We start from the raw sequence: 22789 nt of genomic DNA, 5'->3' as shown, positions 1-22789 counted from the left end.
TTTGCTTCTAGCTGCATTTAACATATGTTTGGTCTCCATGAATCAAAGCATTTATTGTCACTTGCAGTATAGGTCTAGCATTGAAGAGTTGGTGCTTTCATTAAGATGCAATTGAGAAGGACAAGTGTAAATGACAATTAGCTCACAGGAACATCATTAGAAATGACACAGAATTCCTTCTAGAAAAGCAGGGAAATTCTTCCAATGTTCTGGCTAAAGTATACATTTCAATTAATATGTCAAAGTTCTGAGGAAGGGTCCCTGGACCCAAACATTAACTCTGATTTCTCTCCACAGATGCTGTCAGACTTGCTGAGCTTCTCCAGCAATTTCTGGGTTTTTTTCTCTTTATTTATTGCAATGTTGTTTGTGAGACCTTTGTGTGTGTAAACTGGTTGCTGTATTTCCCATGTTACAAGGGAGACCACGGCGGAAATACTTCATTTACTTAAAAGCATTTGGAACCTCCTGAGGTCAGGTCATGCTCTATTAAAAATGCAAATCTCTCCTTCTTTCCTTGTCCTAGGAGACGTAAGGTAAAGAAGTGCATCAGAGGCTAAATTTAATTCACAGTCAGTAACTGTTATTTTTGTCACGTTTTAACATTACTTGACTATTCAATGGTCGTGATAAAACATCACCATAGATGTATTCATCTCCGACTTGAATATAAACAAATACTACAGGACATACAAAGGCCACAACTTTACCAATAACCTGCTCTGATACAAATAAGCTTCACTTCTATGTCTGACTTTGCGTGAGATAGTGTAAGCAATGACTGACCATTTTTGCAATCAATGGGTTAGATTTGCATCTTAGCACCTGGGCAATTCACTATTTATACCTCAGGAGATGGTAATTTTATCAGTAATCCTAAACTAGTGCCAAATATAGACAGCATAGATAGTCAGGTGTAATATGTGTGTTGCAGATGATCTATACCAGTGCCAAACTTGATTAGTTATTGAAAACACATTTCTTCTCACCAATATTTTAAATAAGAAACATAACAATGCAATGAATTGCATGTTTCTATGTCTCAGATAAATTGAGTACAATTTCCAACAATATAATTAATGAATAAAAAATGTTAGTTTATTTGTTTGTAGTGTTAAAAGATGGCGAGAGGGATGAGCAAACAGAAAAGAAAGGATCTTCAAAAAAAAAGCAAGAAGAGAACTTACCACAGCCTTGAAGAAATGAAAGAAAGGAAAAATTCCATATTAAGTATATACACTACTGCCAAAGTGAAACAAACAATTCAGTAACATTGTTCCCAATTTAATGAGTATATGAATTTTATATTTCTATAGCTTGAAACATTAACAAGGGCTATGCGTTATATAGTTCAATCGAGAGATCTAACTATCATCAGTTACACCCAATAAAGAGATAGTTAATTTAAGAAGAAATTTATAGTGCTTGACGGACCAGTGTAAATTTGTTGCCTGGAACTTCTGATGCCTTTGTGACCCATAGTAGCAGTAAAATCTCAACACTCATTGCTTTTGGGAGTCAGATGATATATATGTCTAGTATACATCAAGAAACAATCATATGTTACGTTTAATATATTTCAAGATCGACATCTTATTAAGTATTTTAAAATAAAATGTAAATGTGTCAAATTTGTTCATCATTTTCTTAGAAAAGCAATTCATGCAGATATGGCATGATAATTATGAAATTACTGCATGAATGTAAAATAAGATAGCAAGAATAATGCATTGGATGTTTGTAACAATTGTTTAAAACTGTGTTTGAGACAGGCTTGTTACAGAGTACATTTATAGTTTTCACTACAATTCCCGTACACAAAAGAGTAAAGCCCACAGCAAGGTGTAAATGTTACATTATCACACCGCACTTGCCTGTCCATAAAAAGCGACACGGTAGTATCTTCCAAACAAACGTTTTTCAGAATGTACAACCTCTGTGATCTTATGATAGGATCGATGAATGGTGTAGTAGAGTTCTGACAATCTCTGTTGTGAATAAAATGTTTATATAAACATTTAATTGGCAGTAAGAATTTGTGTTACTGCCATAAAAGAATAACCTGCTAAGTGATTTGGTAACAGGGTAGTGCTCAGGACAATTAACAGGTGACAATACATAACAAAGTCATAGGAATTAGTCGCATCTCTGTTAGATGTTTCAATCATTGTTTAATAATAAAAGAAATCTAATTAGGAGTAGACAAAGATATCAAATGATAGTAAATGAATTTGAAGATGTACATTAGAAAGGATGGTTTCCATTGGTCACCAGCTTACAGATGTTAAAAATACAAACTTATTTTTCCACATATTTGTTTAAATTCATTGCATTATCCAGGACTAACAAATGCCATTACGTAAATCAAAACTCTGCCAGGTCTTTGAAAGAGCTATCAAATTAACCTTACTTTCCCTTTCTTTCCTCAATATCCATGCAATTACTTTGTTTACAAGTATACATCAAATTCCCTTTTGAGATTTACTGCTGAATCTGTTTCATCACTCTTTTAGGTACCGTTATATCATGGTACATTCCAGATCATAAAAAAAGTTCTGATTTCCTTTTTGGTTTATTTCATATTTAACTTAAATCCACGTCATATGGTTACATTTTGTAAATTATGAAAATATATTTTCTCAAGATAAGAGGTCAGATTTTGCTGAGAGCTAAGGAGAGAAAAATACCAGCAAAAGAAAGACAGACAGCGCGAGGAAGGTTAAGAATATAGTACAATAGCAATATATAAACATTTTATGCTGACTTTTTTAAAGGAGCTTCTTTAGGTTTAATAACTGAGTTATTGGATTTTGTTTCATCTTGCAGTTTAACTGAAATATTTCAGACTAAACTCTCAAACTTCAGAATTCCCTCAGGCAAACATTATAAACTTTAATATATTAATGCAGTAAGTTCTTATCTCAAGTAATATCCAGTTTTCATGGGATTACAACAACAATAAGCATCATTGTGTTGAGGGAGAAAAATAAACTAATTATGAATACGTACTAGTGAAAAACTGTCTTGTTTTGTAAAACCACAAATCTTATCAATACTGACAAAGAGTATAATGTACCTTAAAGTCTCTCTTCTTTTCATAAACTAAAATAACAGGTTTGTAGACATTTGCAATAAGTTCATGCCGTTCAGATTTCCATAGGTAATCAACACATGCTTCCAGCTGCTCCACAAGAGTATCCTATTCACACAGAAGAAAAATAAAGAGTTAAGATCTTCTTGATCTTGCTATTTATAACAACACTGCAGGATATACACTATCATAGTGATGAGGTAGAGAAATACATTAAACCAATGATTTGATTGGCTCCTTTAGTTTAGAAAAAAAAGTAGGCATCAACATTGCAAGGATGCATTGAGAATCATTACAATTGGCACTTAACAAAACCATGGAAAAATATAGTGAATGTCTAAATACAATGGTCTGCACTGGTTACGATTTTGAATGGTACTTTTACATGATTTCAGTGCTGATAGTTCTTTATAGATCCAATGTAGCCTAGGATATGACTAAAATTATACTGATTAGTTTTTACTCATAAGATCCAACATTTTGCTTGCTCTCTAGATCTGCTATCAATACCCCGGTCTCTCAAAGGGATCTTCTAATGTAACTAATCAGATTAACATGTTATTTTGTTTGTGCATTAATAAACTTTTACCTCATAGCATGTCGCACACAGGTACAAAAAAACATTAGATGCAGAAGTGAAAAATAAGCCATTTTGCCCATCAAGGCAGCTGTCATTCAATGCAACCATGGCAAACCTGATAATTGTCAACTCCACTTATCTGCCTTTTCCTCATAACTATTGAAAACCTTTGTGATTAAAAACCTATCACATTCTATTGAATATTCTAAACAACACAATCTCTACCCTTCTCAGGTCAAGAATTCCATTGATTCACTATCCACTGAGAGAAGTAATTCCTCCACGTCTATGTCTTACATTGGTGACACCTAATTTTGAGCTTATGGCATGTGGTTCTGGACTCTCCTAAAGAGGAAGCAACCTGTCTGCATCTACCCTGTCAAGCCCCCTAAAAATCTTTGATGTTTCAAAAAGGTCACTTCTTATTCTTTTCAACTTCAATGAATATTGCCCCAACCTACTCAACATCAGTTTATAAGACAGATCTTCCACACCTGGAATCAATCAAGTGAACCTACTCTGAACTGTCTCCAATGCTACTAAATCTTTCTTGAGATAAAGGGAACAAAAGTATTCACAGTATTCCAATGTGTGATCTGACTACAGCCCTGTATATTTTTAGCAACTCTCCCTGTTTTGTACTCTATTGTTCTTGAAATAACAATCGATAGTCCATTTGCCTTTCCTATTACCTCCTGTATGTCAATGCTCGATTTTTCTAATTCCTACAGGATGGCTAAATGTCTTTCAGAAGTTTCTAGCCCAGGCTTTATCCAAAATTGTTTTCTTTCTTCCATCTTTAAACAGATTAATTTTCACTTAATGCCAAATGGGAAATGGGCTGTGATTGACTGGTCAATAATGTTATACACCATTATACCAGTAAATTGAAATTCATGCCCAGTAATTCCCAAGAGCTCTGTTCTGAGAGAATAATTTAGAAAATAGAGACACAACCTTACATAAATAGAAAGAATTAGATGGAATGCGGATAGACTTGAATAAAAGGTTTAAGATGGAAACCAAAGGGCTGAATTTTACCAGTCATCCGTGGGCACCAAAAGAGTCAGCCCTGTAATTTAAGACATTGTACCATTAGAGGCATATCCACTGTTGGTCCTCCCATCTCCTGCACTATTTAACAGGTGACTAGGCAAGCATCTGATAAGTTGCCTACCCATCATCCATTTAAAGTCTTCTAGTGGACAATTAATATCAAATTAAGAGCGTTATCTCACCATCAGTCCATTATAACAAATGGTGGGGAGGCCTGTGCCTAATGTGTAGTCTGGCATATTTAATCCCACAGGCTGCTAGTGAGTAAAAAGGATGTATACTCCTTCATGAGCCCTCAGTGTCAACTACATGTACCTCTCCCTTGTCTACCCTTCGCCGTCCTGTTATATGTGAGCCTGACTGATCCGAGCAGCCAGGCACATTTTACTCATGCCCTGTTTGTGGTTTTGCAGCTTTCATATGGTCCGCTAGCTTGTTCAAGACCATTGCACCTATTTACACTCTATACATCACTGGACCTGACCTTGTGTTGACTGTGTATCTTACCCATGCAGGGCTACTCACATGGTTTCTACACCAAACTTCGTCTCCTGAAGTAAACGGTCTCTCTCGCTTTATGGAGTCTTGTGTTGAGTATTGGCATTCCTGATGCTTTTTCACCCTGCCCCCCCGCCACCCCACCCCGGTCCGGGAAAATCACATTTAATCTGGTGCCAAGTATCCTCCCCATTAGCAACTCTGCTGGAGCTATTCCTGTAGTTGCATGAGGAGTGATCCATTAATTAAATACAAACTGGAGCAGTTTGGTATCTAGTGAAGCTGTACGCTGTTTCTTTAAACCTGCCATCAAAATTTAGATTGTTCTTTCTGCCAGATAGTTGGATGACTGATGGATTGGAGCTGTCCTGTTATGTTGAGATAAACAAATGTTCTACTGCTAAATGATGGCCCATTACCTGTGACCAACACTTCCCAGAGTCCGTGTATTGCAAAGAATGCGCGCAGTTTTTCTATTTTTTGTGTTTGATTGGGCATCCACGATGATTAAGGACATTGAGCCCTTGAAAGGACCTGCACAGTCAACATGTAACTGAGTCCAGGGTTTAGGTGGCCATTCTCACAAATGTGGAGCAGCTGCTGGTGGTGATGCTTGTCCTTGTTGGAACTCTGGGCTTTGCCCCAGCAACACAACTATGTTTGTATCCAATCCTGGCCACCAGACATAGCTTCTTGCCAACATCTTCATTTTGGAAACCGTTGAATGACCCTGCTGGAGGTCAGCCAGTATCTGGTGATGACCTATGTTCAGGACAATCACTCTTGCTCCCTATAATAATATGCCATCCTCAACACTGATCTGATCTCTCCGGGTCCAAAACAATTTCCAGATGGCCCTTTGGTTTCCTCCATCACCACCAGCTGTTTCAGTCTTGCCAAGACCGGATCTTGCTGCACCCAAAGTCCGATATTGCCAACCGTGATTCGAAGTGTATCTAGAAAATTTAAGCCATTACGGACTCTTCCAGTAGTTGTACCACTGGTGGTGTATCTGCCAGCGGGGGGCAGCTCAATGTATCCACATTCATTACATGGCTTCTGGGACTGTGCTCCAACTTGTAATTGTGCACACTTAGTATTAAAACCCACTGCTGAATTCAACCTTAAGCTGTGAGTGGCACGGACTTGTCTTCTTTCAGCAGACCTAGCAGTGGTTTGTGGTCTGTTATTATTATACATTTATGTCTGTAAAGATATTGGTGGAACCTCATAACTCCAAACATGACCGCCAAACCTTCCTTCTCTGTCTGGGCATATTTACACTCTGCATAGCCAAGCTCTTGGATCAACAGGAAGCAATGGCCCAGTGGTATTGTTGTTCAATTGTTAATCCAGAAACCCAGAGTAATGTTCAGGGGAGCTGGGTTCAAATCCCAGCATGGCAGATACTGGAATTCGAATTTTTAAAAAATCTGGAATTAAGAATCTAATGATGACTACAAATCCATTGCTGATTATCAGAAAACACCCATCTGGGTCACTAATGTCCATTGGGGAAGGAAACTGCCTCCATGTGGCAACAGATGTTGGAGACAGGGCACCTTTGATCGCCCTCATTTTATCTTCCAGTGGGTATAACTCAGTCTTGTCGACTCTGTAGCTCAAGTAGGTCACTTGGGGTGCCTGGAACTCACATTTTCCCCTTCTAAGCCATGCACCCAGCTGGGAGAAAAGTTTAAGGATTGTGTCCAAGTTCTCTGAGTGCTCCTTATTGATCTTCCCTGTTATTAGCATGTCATCAGATGAATGGTGACCTGGGGTAGACCTCATCAAATGCTCTCCATTGTCCACTGAAAAATTGCACAGGCTGACAATACATCAATTGGCAGACACATAAATTGATACAAAGCCTTATGGGAATTAATTTGGAGCATACTTTTGAGAAACCTCATCTGATTGCCATTGCAAGTATGCATGGCTCATGTCCAGCTTCCTGAGGGACAGTCCCCTGCTGGCTTGCGTATAAATCCTCTAAGTGAGGGACTGGGTATTTATCCATCTGTGAAAAGCGTTTGACTGTTTCTTTAAAATCCTCACAAAAGCAATCCGACCCATTGCGCTTCACAATTGGTATGACTGGTGTTGCCCATTCCACAAACTGAACTGGCTTGAAAGCAATTCCTTCACTTTCCAATCTTCTGATTTCTGCCTCTACTTTTGCCCTTTAGGCCAATGGCACAAGGTGGGCCTCGCAGAATCAGGGAATTGCTTCGGGTCAACATGCAGGGGAGGCTTGGCTCCTTTCATAGTCCCGAGACCCTCCTGAAAAATGTCCAGGTATTTAATTAGGAATCCACTTTGGCAGCGATTTTCTGATCAAAAAATATTGAACCTATTTATGTGAAGCATCACCAATTCCACCCATCAAGCCTGGGCCCAAGTGTTTTACTACAATCAGGGGAAACTGAACCAGCTGTTTCTCATAAGAGACTGGAACTGAAGTTGCACCCTTATTCTGTAAAGATTCCTCAGTGTAAGCTCTAAGCCTAGCCGAGTCTTACGCAAACTTAAGGGTTAGAGCCCAGGATGAATTTTGTTAAAGACTGGTTCTGTGATCACTGAAACAGCTGTGTCAGTATCGACCTCCATTAGAACTGGGTGACCATTTAACCAGATGCTTATTTTGGTTGGTTCGGTTTTAGACGTTGCTAAGCAATTTAACTGTTCCAAACCAGATGTAAGTGGACGTTCCAGGTGTGCACTTTCCTGGATACCGGCCTCTGAGTTCTCTTACCCAATTTAGGTCTAGTAAAAATGTGCTGTCTCAAGTTTGCATATTGGCAGCAAGTACAATGGCTTGCTGGCCCTGATCCTGAAGACAATTTTAACTTTTTTGGCAGAGGCTTGGCTTTGTTTTAGGGTTTTGCTCTGGAGTCCTTCTGTTCAGGATATGGTCTGAGTGAGGCTATGCAATTGCCTGTACTCAAGTAGTGTTCCTCAAACTCAGTTGGACTAGCAAGGATGTCCACTTCCATCAGCATATACCCTGGAACTCAAATTCTCCACTTGTCGCATTTTCCAATGATAAAGCCAGTTGTGGTGCCTGTTTGAAGTTCAGTTGGGCTTTAGCTTGTAGGTGCTTTTTCATGGTTACATTATTAATTCCGCATACTATATGGTCTCTAAGCATCTCACTATGGGTTTAAACAAAGTTACGTGCCTCTGCCAGGCATCTTAACTTAGTCAAAAGTCCAGACATGGATTTCCCTGATTCGTGATTTGCTGCATAAAAACGATCCATCTTAGAATTAGTGGAGGCTTGGGTTAATAATATTCCTGAATTAAATTTGTCAACTCTTGAGATGCTTTAGTATCTGCTACCTGAGGGAAAGTGCCTGCTGCCTGAGAGAAAGCTGCAGGTCTAAATGCTGTCAGGAGAATTACTTGTTACTGTTCATCTGCCCTAATGTCATTTGCCCAGAGGAAAAGGACCACATTTTTTTGCACACACTGAGCCCAGTCTTTGACAGCAGGGTTGAACGGGTCAAGCTTCCCAAATAACGGCATGATGTGAGCAATGCTTCTCCCAACTCAAAGATGACTGTTGCGAGCAAGTTTTTTTCAGGTTGTGCTTTACTCTCATCGCCACTGAAATAACTCCACAGAGGCTACTATCCTGCCGTTAAGTCACCTTTATTTATACGTGCAAAGTCCTTGACATTGATTCAGATCCCTCAGAACCAGGTCTCAGAGTGAACAGGAAGCCTGTCACTCCCTGTTTTTATCTGCGAGACAAGGCTCCTTGATTGGACCAAATTAACAGCTCCAATCAGGGAACTTATATTCTATGAGGTCCAACTGGCTGACCTTATTACAATCACCACACCCACCAATCCATGCTGGAATTTATCATCCACATCTGTAATATTCCTATTTCAATGTGCAGCTTCTGTATTCCTTTATTTCCTTCTCCTTCAATTGCTATACTGAAATATTGTTAACTGAAGATTTCAAAACTTCTTAGCACTGAGTAAAATCATTATTTCTGTTCTCTGTTTGAAAGATCTTACTAATTTAATATCAATGGCACAACTGAGATTGTGTTGGAATTATAGCAGAAATCATGGTGTAAATGTTATTGCTTTCAAAAGTCAACTGATGGAAAATGAAGGAATCAGGACTCAGTGCACTGTTGTTTCAGAGGGCTTGCAAAGAAATTTTAATTGAGTTAAATTTTTAAATCTTGTTTACATAAAATTCTGTGATGTAGCCTTTCCTATACTTCTTTCAGAACTTACATATCGTCAAATGCCTAGATTAGCTAATGTGATCAATCAACAACAATAAAAAGAAAGAAACAATCTGAAACTTGCCACCAAGGCAAGTAAGTATTCTGTTAATAGTTATTTTTCATTGACTTATACAATTCAATACATTAAAGATGTAATAATTCCAACCTCAGTATATGGGGTGTCCTGCATTCCACAGTCTTCCTTCATGGCCCCTTCTTCTTTCACATTGGGAGTAATAGTCTGAAAGGCTGACCATCCCAATGAAAACAAACCTAAGAGGAAGGTTATGTTAAACTCAATTACATGCAGTTTTATGTTGATGAACATGTTGACAAATAAAGCACCTTGATTGGGGATTGCAAGAATGTACAGTTGGTTCTGCTATAATGCATGCTCCTTCAATGTGAATTGGCTTTGACGCAATTGAAAAATTTGGACTATTAGTTGTAGAACACAAACTTTCCTTACCTGTATTGGCTGTAACTCGATTCCAGTCCCATTAGTTTAAATGGTGCGGCTACTGTGCAATTTTTTAATAACACGATATTGCACAAGAACCAAGCTGTTGTGTTATATCAGAACCGACTGGACTGCAAAGTGATATTTTAATTAATACTTGTTTGATCAGTAATATGAAATATATAATTTGTTGTTAATATAACAACCCTTTATCAACCTCCTGAATTATTGAACTAACTTTGTAACAAATCAATGTATAATTTAGAATAGATCACAGAATTCCTACAGTGTGGAAACACGTCCTTTGGCCCAGTAAGTCCACGCCAACTCTCTGAAGAGTATCCCACCTAGACCCATTCCCCTGCCCTATTACTCTATATTTATCCCTGATGAATGCACCTAACCTACACATCCCTGAACACAATAGGCAATTTTGCGCAGCCAATTCACCTAATTTGCACATCTTTGGATTGTGCAAGGAAACCGGAGCACCTGGAGGAAACCCACGCAGACACAGGGAGAATGTGCAAACTCCACACAGACAGTCGCCTGAGGCTGGAATCAAACCCGGGCCCCTGGCACTGTGAGGCAGCAGTGCTAACCACTGAGTGACCATGCCGCCCATTTATGGACCATTACCTTACTCTAACCAAATACTAAAACATCTGTAAATTAGATGTCTCATTGAAAAACTACAAAGTTGGCTCTAAATGAATTCAGAACAAAGCAGATGAAAAACTTGTGATTGCTTCAACTGAATGCATGAATTATGGTTTGACAACATGGCAATCTTAGTAACCATAATATGCTTAATATTTGCAAAAGCGATGATAGCTTTCCTTTCTAACTCAGTTCTCAAAAAACCCAAAGCATTTCTCTGGGGATTTGTTGTCTTTCTGAAGAACTGTATCTGCAGATTTGATGCTTTAGGTTGCACCCTGATGTACCTTAAGCTCTGGAGTATTATATGACTGTAAAAGCAATGATAAAAGAGAGTGAAATCCATCTAAATGAATTCTTCAGTTGACAATTCTTATGAGGTAGAAGTTCATCGTGGACATCAGAGAAAAGTGGACCAGATATGCACAAGAGCCTTTCGAGAATTGAACTACTGTGGATGATGGAAATGTATAAATAGAAGCAGAAAATGCTGGAAATTGCTGATTAGATGGAGGCAAGGAGATTGTTTGCTTGCAAGTTCCTCCTCAGTGACTCTTCTCGATCAGACCTGTCAATCTTAGGCTGGACCAGATTGTTCACAACTTTAATGTCGTATTTGTCCCCAAGATGAGCCATTAATCACATACGGGCACCCTCATTACAACTGCCCATTTCTACCTCCACAACACTATCCAGTTCCACTCACACCTCAGCTCACCTGCTGAAACCCACATGTATGCCTTACTTTCCTTAACTATTCCAATGCACTTCTGGCCAGTCTGCCATATCATACCCTCCGTGAACCTCTGGTCATTAAAAACTCAGCTGTCTTTCGCTTTACTTGCCCCAAGTTTCATTTGTCCACCGACCCTATACTTTCTGATCTACATTGGATCCCAGTCAAGAAAAGTCTCAAGTTTAAAATTTTCATCCTAGTTTTCAAATCCCTCACCAAACCATTTCTCTGTGATCTACCCCAGGTTCAGATCTATATTGTGGTTGGATTCTGGTCTCATGAGCATTCTCAGAACTTCAGGACATTTTATAATGTTGAATGGGTTATATAAATAAAAGTTATTACTACTAACCACGCAGTAGAAGTCAGGTTGAGAAATATAGAAACATTGAAACAATTACACCACAGAAGATAGCCTTCAGCCCTCCATGTCTATGTTGGCTGAGAAAGATAACACATCTGATATCACACATAAAGTTATAGGTTCCAGCAGTTAATGTATATGCCCAAGAGTTTCTTTAACATGATGAGGATTTCTGCCTCCACCATTCTTTGCAGGCACTGAACCCCTGACCCCCCACTATCCTCTGCATGAAACATTTCTCAACTCTCTGTTACTTTCATGAATTATTTTAAAGCTATGTCTCTGTATTATTGGACTCTTTAATAAAGGAAATAGATCATCTCAATCCATTAGGTCTGTGCTTCTGATGATTTTATACACCTCAATTAAATCGCCCCTCAGCATTCTCAGTTCGACAGAAATCAATGCCAACAAACTCAATTATTCCCTGCAGTTAAAATTCTCCATTGTTGGCAATATCCTTTGCTTGAAAAATGCTCTTCACTGGTACAAAAGCAAATGGAGAAATTAGTGACCCATTTTACACAGATACCGCAGTAATTGTTAATAAAACAACCAACTTGCAAGCAAGAGAACACAACTGCCTCAATATAAGGGGGAATACAAAAATAATCTAAAAACATTGTATTTATGCTAATAATAAATACTTCAAGGGTGTGTGAGCCTAACAGAACAGATTTTAATGGTTAGAAAACAAAACTTGCAGTACTTCTAAATTTGGAAATAAAATTTAGTAAATTACCAAATTGAATTTTTTAGGTCAATAGCAGGACTTTTTTTTTAGTTATGTAGGGAAGTAATTACATTATAATGTTTTGTAAGTTTAATCTGGACGTGAAAGAGATTACTTTCTATGACTAGTTAACAAAGAAAGTAAATCTATTTTGGGGTGGTACTGACATGTTCTGACTAATGGCCCACTTCCTTTTTACAAAATCTAACAAGAAGAGAATTGAGTATGTAATATTCACATATGAAAGAAATGTTATTTAAAAATAATTAATATTAACAAAGCACATGAATTGCCAGAAAAGCAAATCTGTAAACATGAAAGTTTAGTGTACTGCTTGCTAAAGCTGCAAATTATAAATTAATACTTGGATATGTTTAAACATATTAGCAAGAAGTAATCATCAAAGACAGTAAAGCCACTACAGTGTTAATGAAATATGCATGGAGTTGCCCTTGCACACATCACAAAGCATTGTTAGATCACTCACTTCTTCCTTCATTTGATGTTAGTAATTGGTTACTGTCAGGGTTATGTGATTCTTCAGAGAAGGTGGTTGATAAACGAGTCACTTCTGATTTCCAATAACCTATAGCAAGGCAGTATTAGAATAATATGACACTACTGTTAAACAAAAACACAAATGATATTAAAGTTGATAAATACTTAATTTGGATCTGAAAACTTTGTCAAAAGAAGCCCACACAAAACTTGCATCATATTAATTTAGAACGTTGTCATTCATAAAGCTTTTGCAGGAAGGAACTAAATCACAGTTTGCTCAGTAGTTTGGAGGAATAGGGCAACAAATGCAAGTCTCACTCCAGGGCTTAAATTTGCCCACCAATGGAGCGCTCATGATGTGAGCTATCAGATTGCTAATTAGTTTATAGGTCCTTCCAATAATGCACCTTATTCTTTCCCGCAAGGGAATGGGTGTGAAGGTACCAGAAGCAATAACCCACTTTTAGATAAAAAAACAAGTGAAGAGTTTGCTAAAAATCAGGCCAGGATTTCTAGTGCTTGATCTGCCTCTGACTGGCTTGAAGTGAGCGTGTTTACTCAGGGACTTTTATGGGCAATTCAAAGGTTTCCACAAATTGAGTTGATGAGTTCTGTTCATACTGTGGGAAGTGGGTGGAAGTAGGGGTGGGGAGTGAAGGAGGTGAGGCAAGGGGTCTCAACTGATCTTAGGTTTTACATTTCTATTGATTGCAAGCTCTTCCCAATACAGCTCAACTTGGCACTGATTCCTCCTGAAGAACAAGGCCGAGTTTCTTCGGAAATGGAGGCAGGTCTTTTAATATGTCCATTTCAAATCATTTCACTTCTCCACCTTGGCCTTGCTGGTAAAAGCCCAGTTAAGGCCATGGTAATGGAAAAAAAAAACACCTTTCCTACCAGCACAGCAACAGAAGCAGGATTGAGACAGGAAGATTAGCTCCATCTCTGGGATAAAAGTCTGGCCTAAACCGTCTAAATCAGATTTCAGTGCAGAGTGTATGAGGCAAGACATCATTTGCTATGTTACATTCTCTCAATTTCTATGGAGATCACAAGCAAGAAACACATGAGTACACTGCCTTATTTTCTAGATTTTCATGACCTCAACAGTGGATCTGACACTGCATTCAACAGTGTTCTAGAACAGGAAGACTTTCTATTTATGAGCATGTAACCTGTGCATAACCACAAGCAGTTCTGTGCCTGGATTCCTGGCAGTGGTTATAACATATTCAGCCTGAGCCAACTGTCAATTTTCTTCCATCTATCCGACCCAGACCACTGGGTAACTGGCTAGTTACTCGGGGATAAGTGATATCCCTCAACCACGCAGCTCACAAACCCAAAGATGCAGATGGGGAACTACATTCAGAGATTTACCTCCAACAGAGTTCCAATGAAGGGATTCTGTTCTATATTGGTGATTTTAAAACAAAGGTCTCAGTGTCTGACCCTCAGCGAAGCTCCAAATGAGCCTCAGATTTTTCAACATCACTCTTGCATTTTGCTGAAAGACCCTCCACAAAATGTGTGTTTTGTCAGTCATACTCAAGTTCTATATGACTAAACAACATCACACACTTGCTTCCATTAAATTCCATTTGTCATGTTCGAGCCTATTCACTCTGTTGCACAAGTTTTCTTGAAGCCTCCTCACAGTTTACATTCACAGTTCGTGACTCATCATCACATTAGGAAATATTACAATTGGCTCCCACATCTAATTGATTTATATAGGTTGTGGTTGAAAATGTGTTGCTGGTTAAAGCACAGCAGGTCAGGCAGCATCCAAGGAATAGGAAATTCGACATTTCGGGCATAAGCCCTTCATCAGGAATCAGTTTTGGACTGAGCACTGATCCTTACAGTACCCCCTATTAATGACATACCAAACAAAAAAATCTAACTATTCCTACTCTTTGCTTTCTATCTGTTAATCAATTCTCAATCTTTACTAGTATATTGTCCCCAAAGCCACATGTTCTAACTTTATTTACTAATCTCCTGTGCAGGGAAACTTTCTGAATACACCACATCCACTCAATCTCCTTCATCAAAGCTGTGAGCAACATCCTCAAAAAATGCCGAGTTTATCAAATGCGTTCTGCTCTTTGTACACCCATCCTGACTCTGCCCCATCTGGACACTCTCCTATCCAGTCATCACATTCTTTAGAATAGATTTGAACACTTTCCTAACTTCTAATATTAAACTGACAGGTCTGCAGTTTTCTATTGTTACTTTCTCCTTTCTTAAGTGGTAGGCTTTCATTTACTACTTCCCTGTCTGCAGTAACATTTCCATACACTCCCTTACATTAGGGAGCATCTAATCAGTAATCCAATGTTAGACCTGTGTGTGTCTCTGTTTTAGTATCTTCAGGCAAGTTCAAATTATGATCGAGTCATTAGAACCAAGGTTGCACACTAAATCCAGCCATTCAGATATGTGCTTTATTATACATACAGTCTGCTTTCATCTTTCCACCAAGATAACCCTTCTAGTATGAATGTCATAGATATATTAGTTAACAAGTTTGTACTTGTATTTAAATATTCACCTACCTCTTCTTTTCAGGTACTCTGATATAAGAGCAGCGATGTGGATGTAGCACATTGCAGCCTGCAATATCAGAAATATAAATGTTATATAAGAAAATACATTTCACTGCAACACATGATGGCAGAGATTCAAGGTGACAGTTCACCACCCTTTTCTCAAGGACGATTTTGAGATGGCAATAAATGCTGCCCTTACTACAGTCATTCAGAACTTTATTTTTAAAAATCCACATTGTGACCAGACAAATCCATTTTGCTCTCCAATGACACAAGGGTCGATTTTAGCATTGTTGATCTGGCAGAGACTAAGCAGTTAAAATAGGCTCATTGAATTGAAGGATTTACCCTCCTTCAATTCCCCTCATTTCTCATAACCTAATTTTATTATACTTACATTGACCTGTTCTTTTGAATGGGTGAAGTGGAAACCAGCCAAAAGACTGCAGTCAGTGCTTAAAAATATGGATAAGGCCCTGATTATGTCATCAGGCCTCATTGTAACATAAACCTGGGTAGTGAATCCAGGCCAATCAGTTGAATCAATGAAGAGGCCCAGAAAAATTTATTTTTAGCTTTAACTTTTAGTTTTCTTCTAACCTAGGAGCACAATTGTCTCTCTGGGCTCCACAAAGAAACCTTGGGCCTCCTTTATCCTGTGTTTCACTAATTCTCCCATTTCTGTAAAGCTCCACCTCAGACCCTGCTAGCCACCTAGATTTCTACAGTGGTCTCCTGCAGCCAAAATACCAGTCCCATTGGTCTCCCTAGTTTGGGAAGGAGTCTCACGGAGCCGTTGTAGGTAAGGCCTGAGAGTTAAAACTCCTTGGACAGTGCTCAGCTATGAAGAGTAATTACTTTATCTATCATGCAATAGGTTACCTACAGAAAGTGTGGCAGAGTAGGACACAGTTGAATGGCTACCCATATAGAGAGATTAATGTGGTAGAAAAGTCTAGAAAAGATGAGAGATCTAAAATTGATCTTCAAAGTCTGCATGTTTTAGCACAGATCTGTACACAGATTGAGAATAAAATTCTGCTGTCACAGTTACGGTGCAACAAAACTCCATGGAAACCATCACTGAGAAGGGATAACCGGTGTCCAACAATTTAAGATACTGCAAAAAAAAATTGCTTGTTTCAGCAGGGAAGGCACCCTCAGAGAAGGGAATCCAAGGATTAAAAGTGAACCAGAGGAAACAGCTGACCAGACCTCAGGCTGTCAGCAAGACAATCAATAAAACAGTCTTCCACTCAGCAAGATACAGCCTTCCAAGCCCAAAGAGAATGCATTCCAAGGAAATAGTGAAAGTTCTAGATTGCCGGAATTTATGAAGTCAGAAACATGGGGTTAGTGGGATATGTAATTATATTCCCAAATGTATGAGATTAATAATAGGGTTAAAGGCTTTGTGGCTGATTTGATTAATGTATCTCAAAAGGTTAAGACTGAGGAGGGCCATAAACACCCCCCCATTATAATGATACTGTATGGTGTTGTGGCCAGAACAGCTTAGGATTTCAAAGGATCATTAATCTCCAGGTTCCCCTCAGTCTCTGTAACAATGCCAATGTCAGTGTAACCTCTAACCAGCTGCTAACAGGTAATGAACTTTTAACACTTCAGTTCTAGAGTCGCCTCTAGTTAGATCAATAATTGACTTCCCTCGAACATCATTAAACCAAGCAGGGCCTGTACATTCCTACATTGCAAGAAGATGCTGAGGAAACCTATCCCATGGTGCAGTGCAAGCTTGGTTTTTGACTCAGATTGATGTTTCAATCATGACGTTTCCTGTAGGAAGAGCTGATCAAACATGACCATCGTTATCTTCATATACAGCTTCTTCACATTTCTTCATCTCTTCCTTTCCTAAGGCTTTATTGGAGATTAAAATGCATTCAATTTGTTTAGGCAGAAACAGGAATCAATGTCTTAACAAATAAGATAGCGTGAATTACCTCCGACACATCTCCATTTCGTATATGAATCTTTGCCATGCTCTCAAGCCACGTCATTCGTAGTTCAGGAGTACTGGCATATGAGTTTGCTAGACTGTACTGAAGATCAATCAGCATCTCTGGATCCTTCTCATGCTCTTTCATCTGAGCTGTGGCCATTAACACAGTTCTTATTCGCTTAGTCAGATCCTTCACTTCCATAGGAAATAAAGTGTTCTAGAGGATGTGAACCCAAGGAAAGGTTACTTTCAAATCACATATAAAAGACATTTAACTATTGCTAACCTATGCTTATGTCTGATATCCACAATAAAACTACAGGCTGAAATTTCCTGACCCTAAAGTGGCAGGTGCAGAGCTGTGAAAGTGGGGAGGAGCCATTCTCAGATATCTCCCTGTACATTCCAGCTGCCAGGGAACCTGTCCAGGGTTGGGAACAAAAACAGAAATACCTGGATAAGCTCAGCAGGTCTGGCAGCAACTGTGGAGAGAAAGCAGAGTTAACATTTCTAGTTCATCTAAGAAGGGTCATCAGACACGAAAGGTTAACTCTGCTTTCTCTCTACTGATGCTGCCAGATCAGTTGAGTTTCTCCCATTATTTCTGTTTTTGTTGCAGAGCTTCATCCACAGCTCTTTGCTTTATTTTACTTTCCAGGGTTGGACTGAGTGTTGGGTTGACTGGACATTCCATGGAAATGGGCACCAATTAAGATATTAAAGGCCCCAAATAAGTTCAATTTTACAGCCTGACCACTAACAAAATGGCATTCTGTCCAATGCAGAGGACACCACCTCAATGTAGCAAGTTGAGAGATGATTGGCAGCTGCGTAATCCATGTCCCAATGACAGCATCCTGGGCTAGAAGGGGCACGGGGCAGTTTGAGTGATTTTTCTGGAGGGATTTTCCTCTCTACATCAAGGGATATAATACCTTCAACTCTTACAAGTTTTGCTCTGGATCTGTACCTGCACAAACACTTCCATACTGAGAAACCCTCAAGGTCCCTGACCTGGTTCAGCAGTGCCCAGCCCTCCTGGTGGGGATGGCAGGCTTTAGAGTTGTTCATCCTCTTTTACGAGGAGAAAGTGAGGACTGCAGATGCTGGAGATCAGAGCTGAAAATGTGTTGTTGGAAAAGCACAGCAGGTCAGGCAGCATCCAAAAAGCAGGAGAATCGACATTTCGGGCATGAGCCCTTCTTCAGGAATGAGGAGAGTGTGCCAAGCAGGCTAAGATAAAAGGTAGAGAGGAGGGACTTGGGAGAGGGGCGTTGGAAATGCGATAGGTGGAAGGAGGTCAAGGTGAGGGTGATAGGCCAGAGTGGGGGTGGGGGCGGCGAGGTCAGGAAGAAGATTGCAGGTTAGGAAGGCGGTGCTGAGTTCGGGGGATTTGACTGAGACAAGGTTGGGGGAGGGGAAATGAGGAAACTGGAGAAATCTGAGTTCATTCCTTGTGGTTGGAGGGTTCCTAGGCGGAAGATGAGGCGCTCTTCCTCCAGCCGTCGTGTTGCTATGGTCTGGCGATGGAGGAGTCCAAGGACCTGCATGTCCTTGGTGGAGTGGGAGGGGAGTTGAAGTGTTGAGTCACGGGGTGGTTGGGTTGGTTGGTCCGGGTGTCCCAGAGGTGTTCCCTGAAACGTTCCGCAAGTAGGCAGCCTGTCTCACCAATATAGAGGAGGCCACATCGGGTGCAGCGGATGCAGTAAATGATGTGTGTGGAGGTGCAGGTGAATTTGTGGTGGATATGGAAGGATCCCTTGGGGCCTTGGAGGGTAGTAAGGGGGGCGGTGTGGGCGCAGGTTTTGCATTTCTTGCAGTTGCAGGGGAAGATGCCGGGAGTGGAGGTTGGGTTGGTCAGGGGTGCGGACCTGACGAGGGAGTCACGGAGGGAGTGGTCTTTTTGGAAAGCTGATGGGGAGGGGAGGGAAATATATCTCTGGTGGTGGGGTCTGTTTGGAGGTGGCGGAAATGACGACGAATGATACGATGTATATGGAGGTTGGTGGGGTGGTAGGTGAGGACCAGTGGGGTTCTGTCCTGGTACGATGTATATGAGGTTGGTGGGGGGAACCCTACTGGTCCTCACCTATCATCCCACCAACCTCCATATACATCGTATCATTCGTCGTCATTTCCGCCTCTAAACAGACCCCACCACCAGAGATATATTTCCCTCCCCTCCCCTCCCCTATCAGCGTTCCAAAAAGACCACTCCCTCCGTGACTCCCTCGTCAGGTCCACACCCCCCACCAACCCAACCTCCACTCCCGGCATCTTCCCCTGCAACCGCAAGAAATGCAAAACCTGCACCCACACCGCCCCCCTTACTTCCCTCCAAGGCCCCAAGGGATCCTTCCATATCCACCACAAATTCACCTGCACCTCCACACACATCATTTACTGCATCCGCTGCACCCGATGTGGCCTCCTCTATATTGGGGAGACAGGCCGCCTACTTGTGGAATGTTTCAGAGAACTCCTCTGGGACACCCGGACCAACCAACCCAACCACCCCGTGACTCAACACTTCAACTCCCCTCCCACTCCACCAAGGACATGCAGGTCCTTGGACTCCTCCATTGCCAGACCATAGCAACACGACGGCTGGAGGAAGAGCGCCTCATCTTCCGCCTAGGAACCCTCCAACCATAAGGGATGAACTCAGATTTCTCCAGTTTCCTCATTTCCCCTCCCCCCACCTTGTCTCAGTCAAATCCCTCAAACTCAGCACCGCCTTCCTAACCTGCAATCTTCTTCCTGACCTCTCCGCCCCCACCCCCACTCCTGCCTATCACCCTCACTTGACGTCCTTCCACCTATCGCATTTCCAACGCCCCTCCCCCAAGTCCCTCCTCCCTACCTTTTATCTTACCCTGCCTGGCACACTCTCCTCATTCCTGAAGAAGGGCTCATGCCCGAAACGTCGATTCTCCTGCTCTTTGGATGCTGCCTGACCTGCTGCACTTTTCCAGCAACACATTTTCAGCATCTTCTTTTACTGGCAACATTGGAAGCCCACCTATTACTCTGAATAAGATGGTGAGTGGGGAGGAGGCTACCTCTTCAATAATTGTTACCAGCAAGACCACAGTTCACGGGACAGAACCCCATTTTTCTTTCTTGAAGCCAGGAAATAAAAAAACACCAACTAAAGTGTTATGACATTTGTCACTAATTCCACATATGTCAAGTTTCAATCATGTAATTTGAGCGCAAAAGCTTGGGAATTGTCAGGCGAAGAGCAATGGTTGCTTGATTCAGAAAGCTACACAGGCAGTTGCAACACTTTATCTCTACAGTTACAGATTAGATTAGATTCCCTATAGTGTGGAAACAAGCCCTTCGGCCCAACCAGTCCCCACCAACCCTCCAAAGAGTAACCCATCCAGCAGAATAACATCAGACTGATACACTGTTGCTCTGATGAAAGGTCAGCACATTTTATACATGGACGCAGCATTCAATACCTTGCTTACAAACAGACGTTAAAGTAATTTTTCTAAACTTTACTTACACTCATGGGCTTATCTCCATTTGCAAAATTGTTAATTATGGCCAGTGACTGCTGAAACCGAGTGCCTCCCATTCCCACATCTGCTATCAGTTGACTTACGGCTTTGATAAGCTGGAAAGGAAATGCAAATACATACCAAAACTGCCCTTCTGAGAGGCATGGGAATACAGTCAGCCATTATAGTGCAGAACATTAATTTTTAAAACATATTAATCGGTCTATTAATTAAACTATAATAATTTATTTTTTATTCCAGTCTTAAACGTTCTGGCTACATCTGATTACATTTACTCCCCACAATGAACATCATGCAGTTCTGGTCACCACATTATAGGAAGGATGTGATTGCACTGGAGAGGGTGCAGAGGAAATTCACTGGAATTTGCCTAGGATGGAGTATTTCAAACTGTGAAGAAAGGCTGGATAATTGCAGCTACTTTCTTTGGAACAGAGAAGGATGAAGGGGGATCTTGGTAGAGGTGTATAAGATTATGAGTGGCATGGACAGAGTGGATAGGAAACAGCTGTTTCCCATAGTCAAAGGATCAAGAGCAAGGTTATGAGGATATTTGAGGATGTTTTTTCCATTCGGAGTGTTATGGGGCTCTAGTTTGCAATGCTTGGGAGGAAATCTGAGGCGGGTAATCGCACACCTTAAACAAGCACAGGTAGACAATTCTTTATCCAAAACCTTCTGGACCAGCTGTCTTTCGGACGTCGGAATTTTTTGGATAAATGATTAAATGACATTTTCATAGTAAGATAAAAAAAATTACCAAACAGCAGACCCACCTGTGATGACTATGAGCACTGAGACAGAACTGACGCCTGGCAGTGCTGGGCCACGCTGCTACATCACACCTGAGTGACGTGGGTCGAGTGGGTTTGGAATTGCGTTAACTGTTTGTATGGCAAACAACCTTGTTAATGAGAAAAAACTTCAGGGGGAAATAAAAACCTTTGGATTTCAGAGCTTTTCGGATTTTGGAATTTTGGATAAAGGATTGTCTACCTGTATTTGAATGTGCACTTGAAGTGTCATAATGTTTAAGGCATTGAACCTGGTGCAGGAAAGTATGCATTTGATGGTGTTGGCTTGATGGGCTGAAGGGCCTTCTCCAAACTACACCTTTCTATAATTGTAAGTAGCTCCTTTAAAAAGGGAGACAGAAGAATGGCAAAAGATTAGATAGAATAATTAGATGAATTAACATATATTTCCGCCAATTCTGGACAAGTTATTTAGTTTTACTTAGGTTGAGAATTTGATTCAGTTGTTAAAAGACATGACTGTTTTTATATTATTAATTGCACAGGAAATAAGGACAATTCATATTCAGTATCAACATGTTAAAACTAATCAGACTATCTGTCATTAAACTATAAATTTTATCTTCTGCAAAAATATAAATTGGAAGATAAGGAAGCCCACCAAGTGAAATAATGAGGATGATTTAATTGATGGACATTACAAACCTGTCATTAAGAAAGGCTTGTCATGAGAAACCAGAATTTGGATTAATCTATAATCATAGTTGCAAGCTATGGATTATTGGTTATGTCAATTTCAAATCGTGGTTGTTGTACGTAATATGTCATTGTCAAAAACAAAGCGGCTATTTATTTCATAGACAGCATGCTTTTAACAGACTACCTGCTTTTGACATGAAAACTTAAGAAACATTTGACTGAATCTTATATTATTTTGGCTAAGTTTGAGTTAAGTAGAGTTTTGAAGAAGGAATTTTTACCATAAAGTTTGGCAAGTTTTCTTGCCATATTTTCCCAAACTCATCCCATCAACTACCTACCCGGCCCTA

At 40.2% G+C, this 22789-nt stretch overlaps 1 protein-coding gene across 4 annotated transcripts in view; it reads right to left on the bottom strand.

Annotated features, from left to right (window-relative positions):
• dock10 (dedicator of cytokinesis 10) overlaps window positions 1-22789 on the bottom strand; it is a 341361-nt gene that overhangs the window by 41376 nt on the left and 277196 nt on the right. For 3 of the 4 annotated variants that reach the window (XM_060834855.1, XM_060834853.1, XM_060834856.1), the window contains exons 43-49: window positions 20970-21080; window positions 17454-17669; window positions 15496-15553; window positions 12918-13016; window positions 9644-9750; window positions 3077-3199; window positions 1875-1988 (exon numbers count right to left, since the gene is read on the bottom strand). In XM_060834855.1, the coding sequence (XP_060690838.1) occupies window positions 1875-1988; window positions 3077-3199; window positions 9644-9750; window positions 12918-13016; window positions 15496-15553; window positions 17454-17669; window positions 20970-21080 (828 nt within the window). The remainder of the gene's footprint in view (window positions 1-1874; window positions 1989-3076; window positions 3200-9643; window positions 9751-12917; window positions 13017-15495; window positions 15554-17453; window positions 17670-20969; window positions 21081-22789) is intronic. The other variant, XM_060834857.1, reaches the window with a different exon arrangement.

The sequence above is a fragment of the Hemiscyllium ocellatum genome, chromosome 13, assembly GCF_020745735.1.
Source record: "Hemiscyllium ocellatum isolate sHemOce1 chromosome 13, sHemOce1.pat.X.cur, whole genome shotgun sequence".
NCBI classification, from domain to species: Eukaryota; Metazoa; Chordata; class Chondrichthyes; order Orectolobiformes; family Hemiscylliidae; genus Hemiscyllium; species Hemiscyllium ocellatum.
The sequence above is the reverse complement of the archived record's forward strand: the minus strand, read 5'-3'. Positions and strand labels throughout refer to the sequence as shown.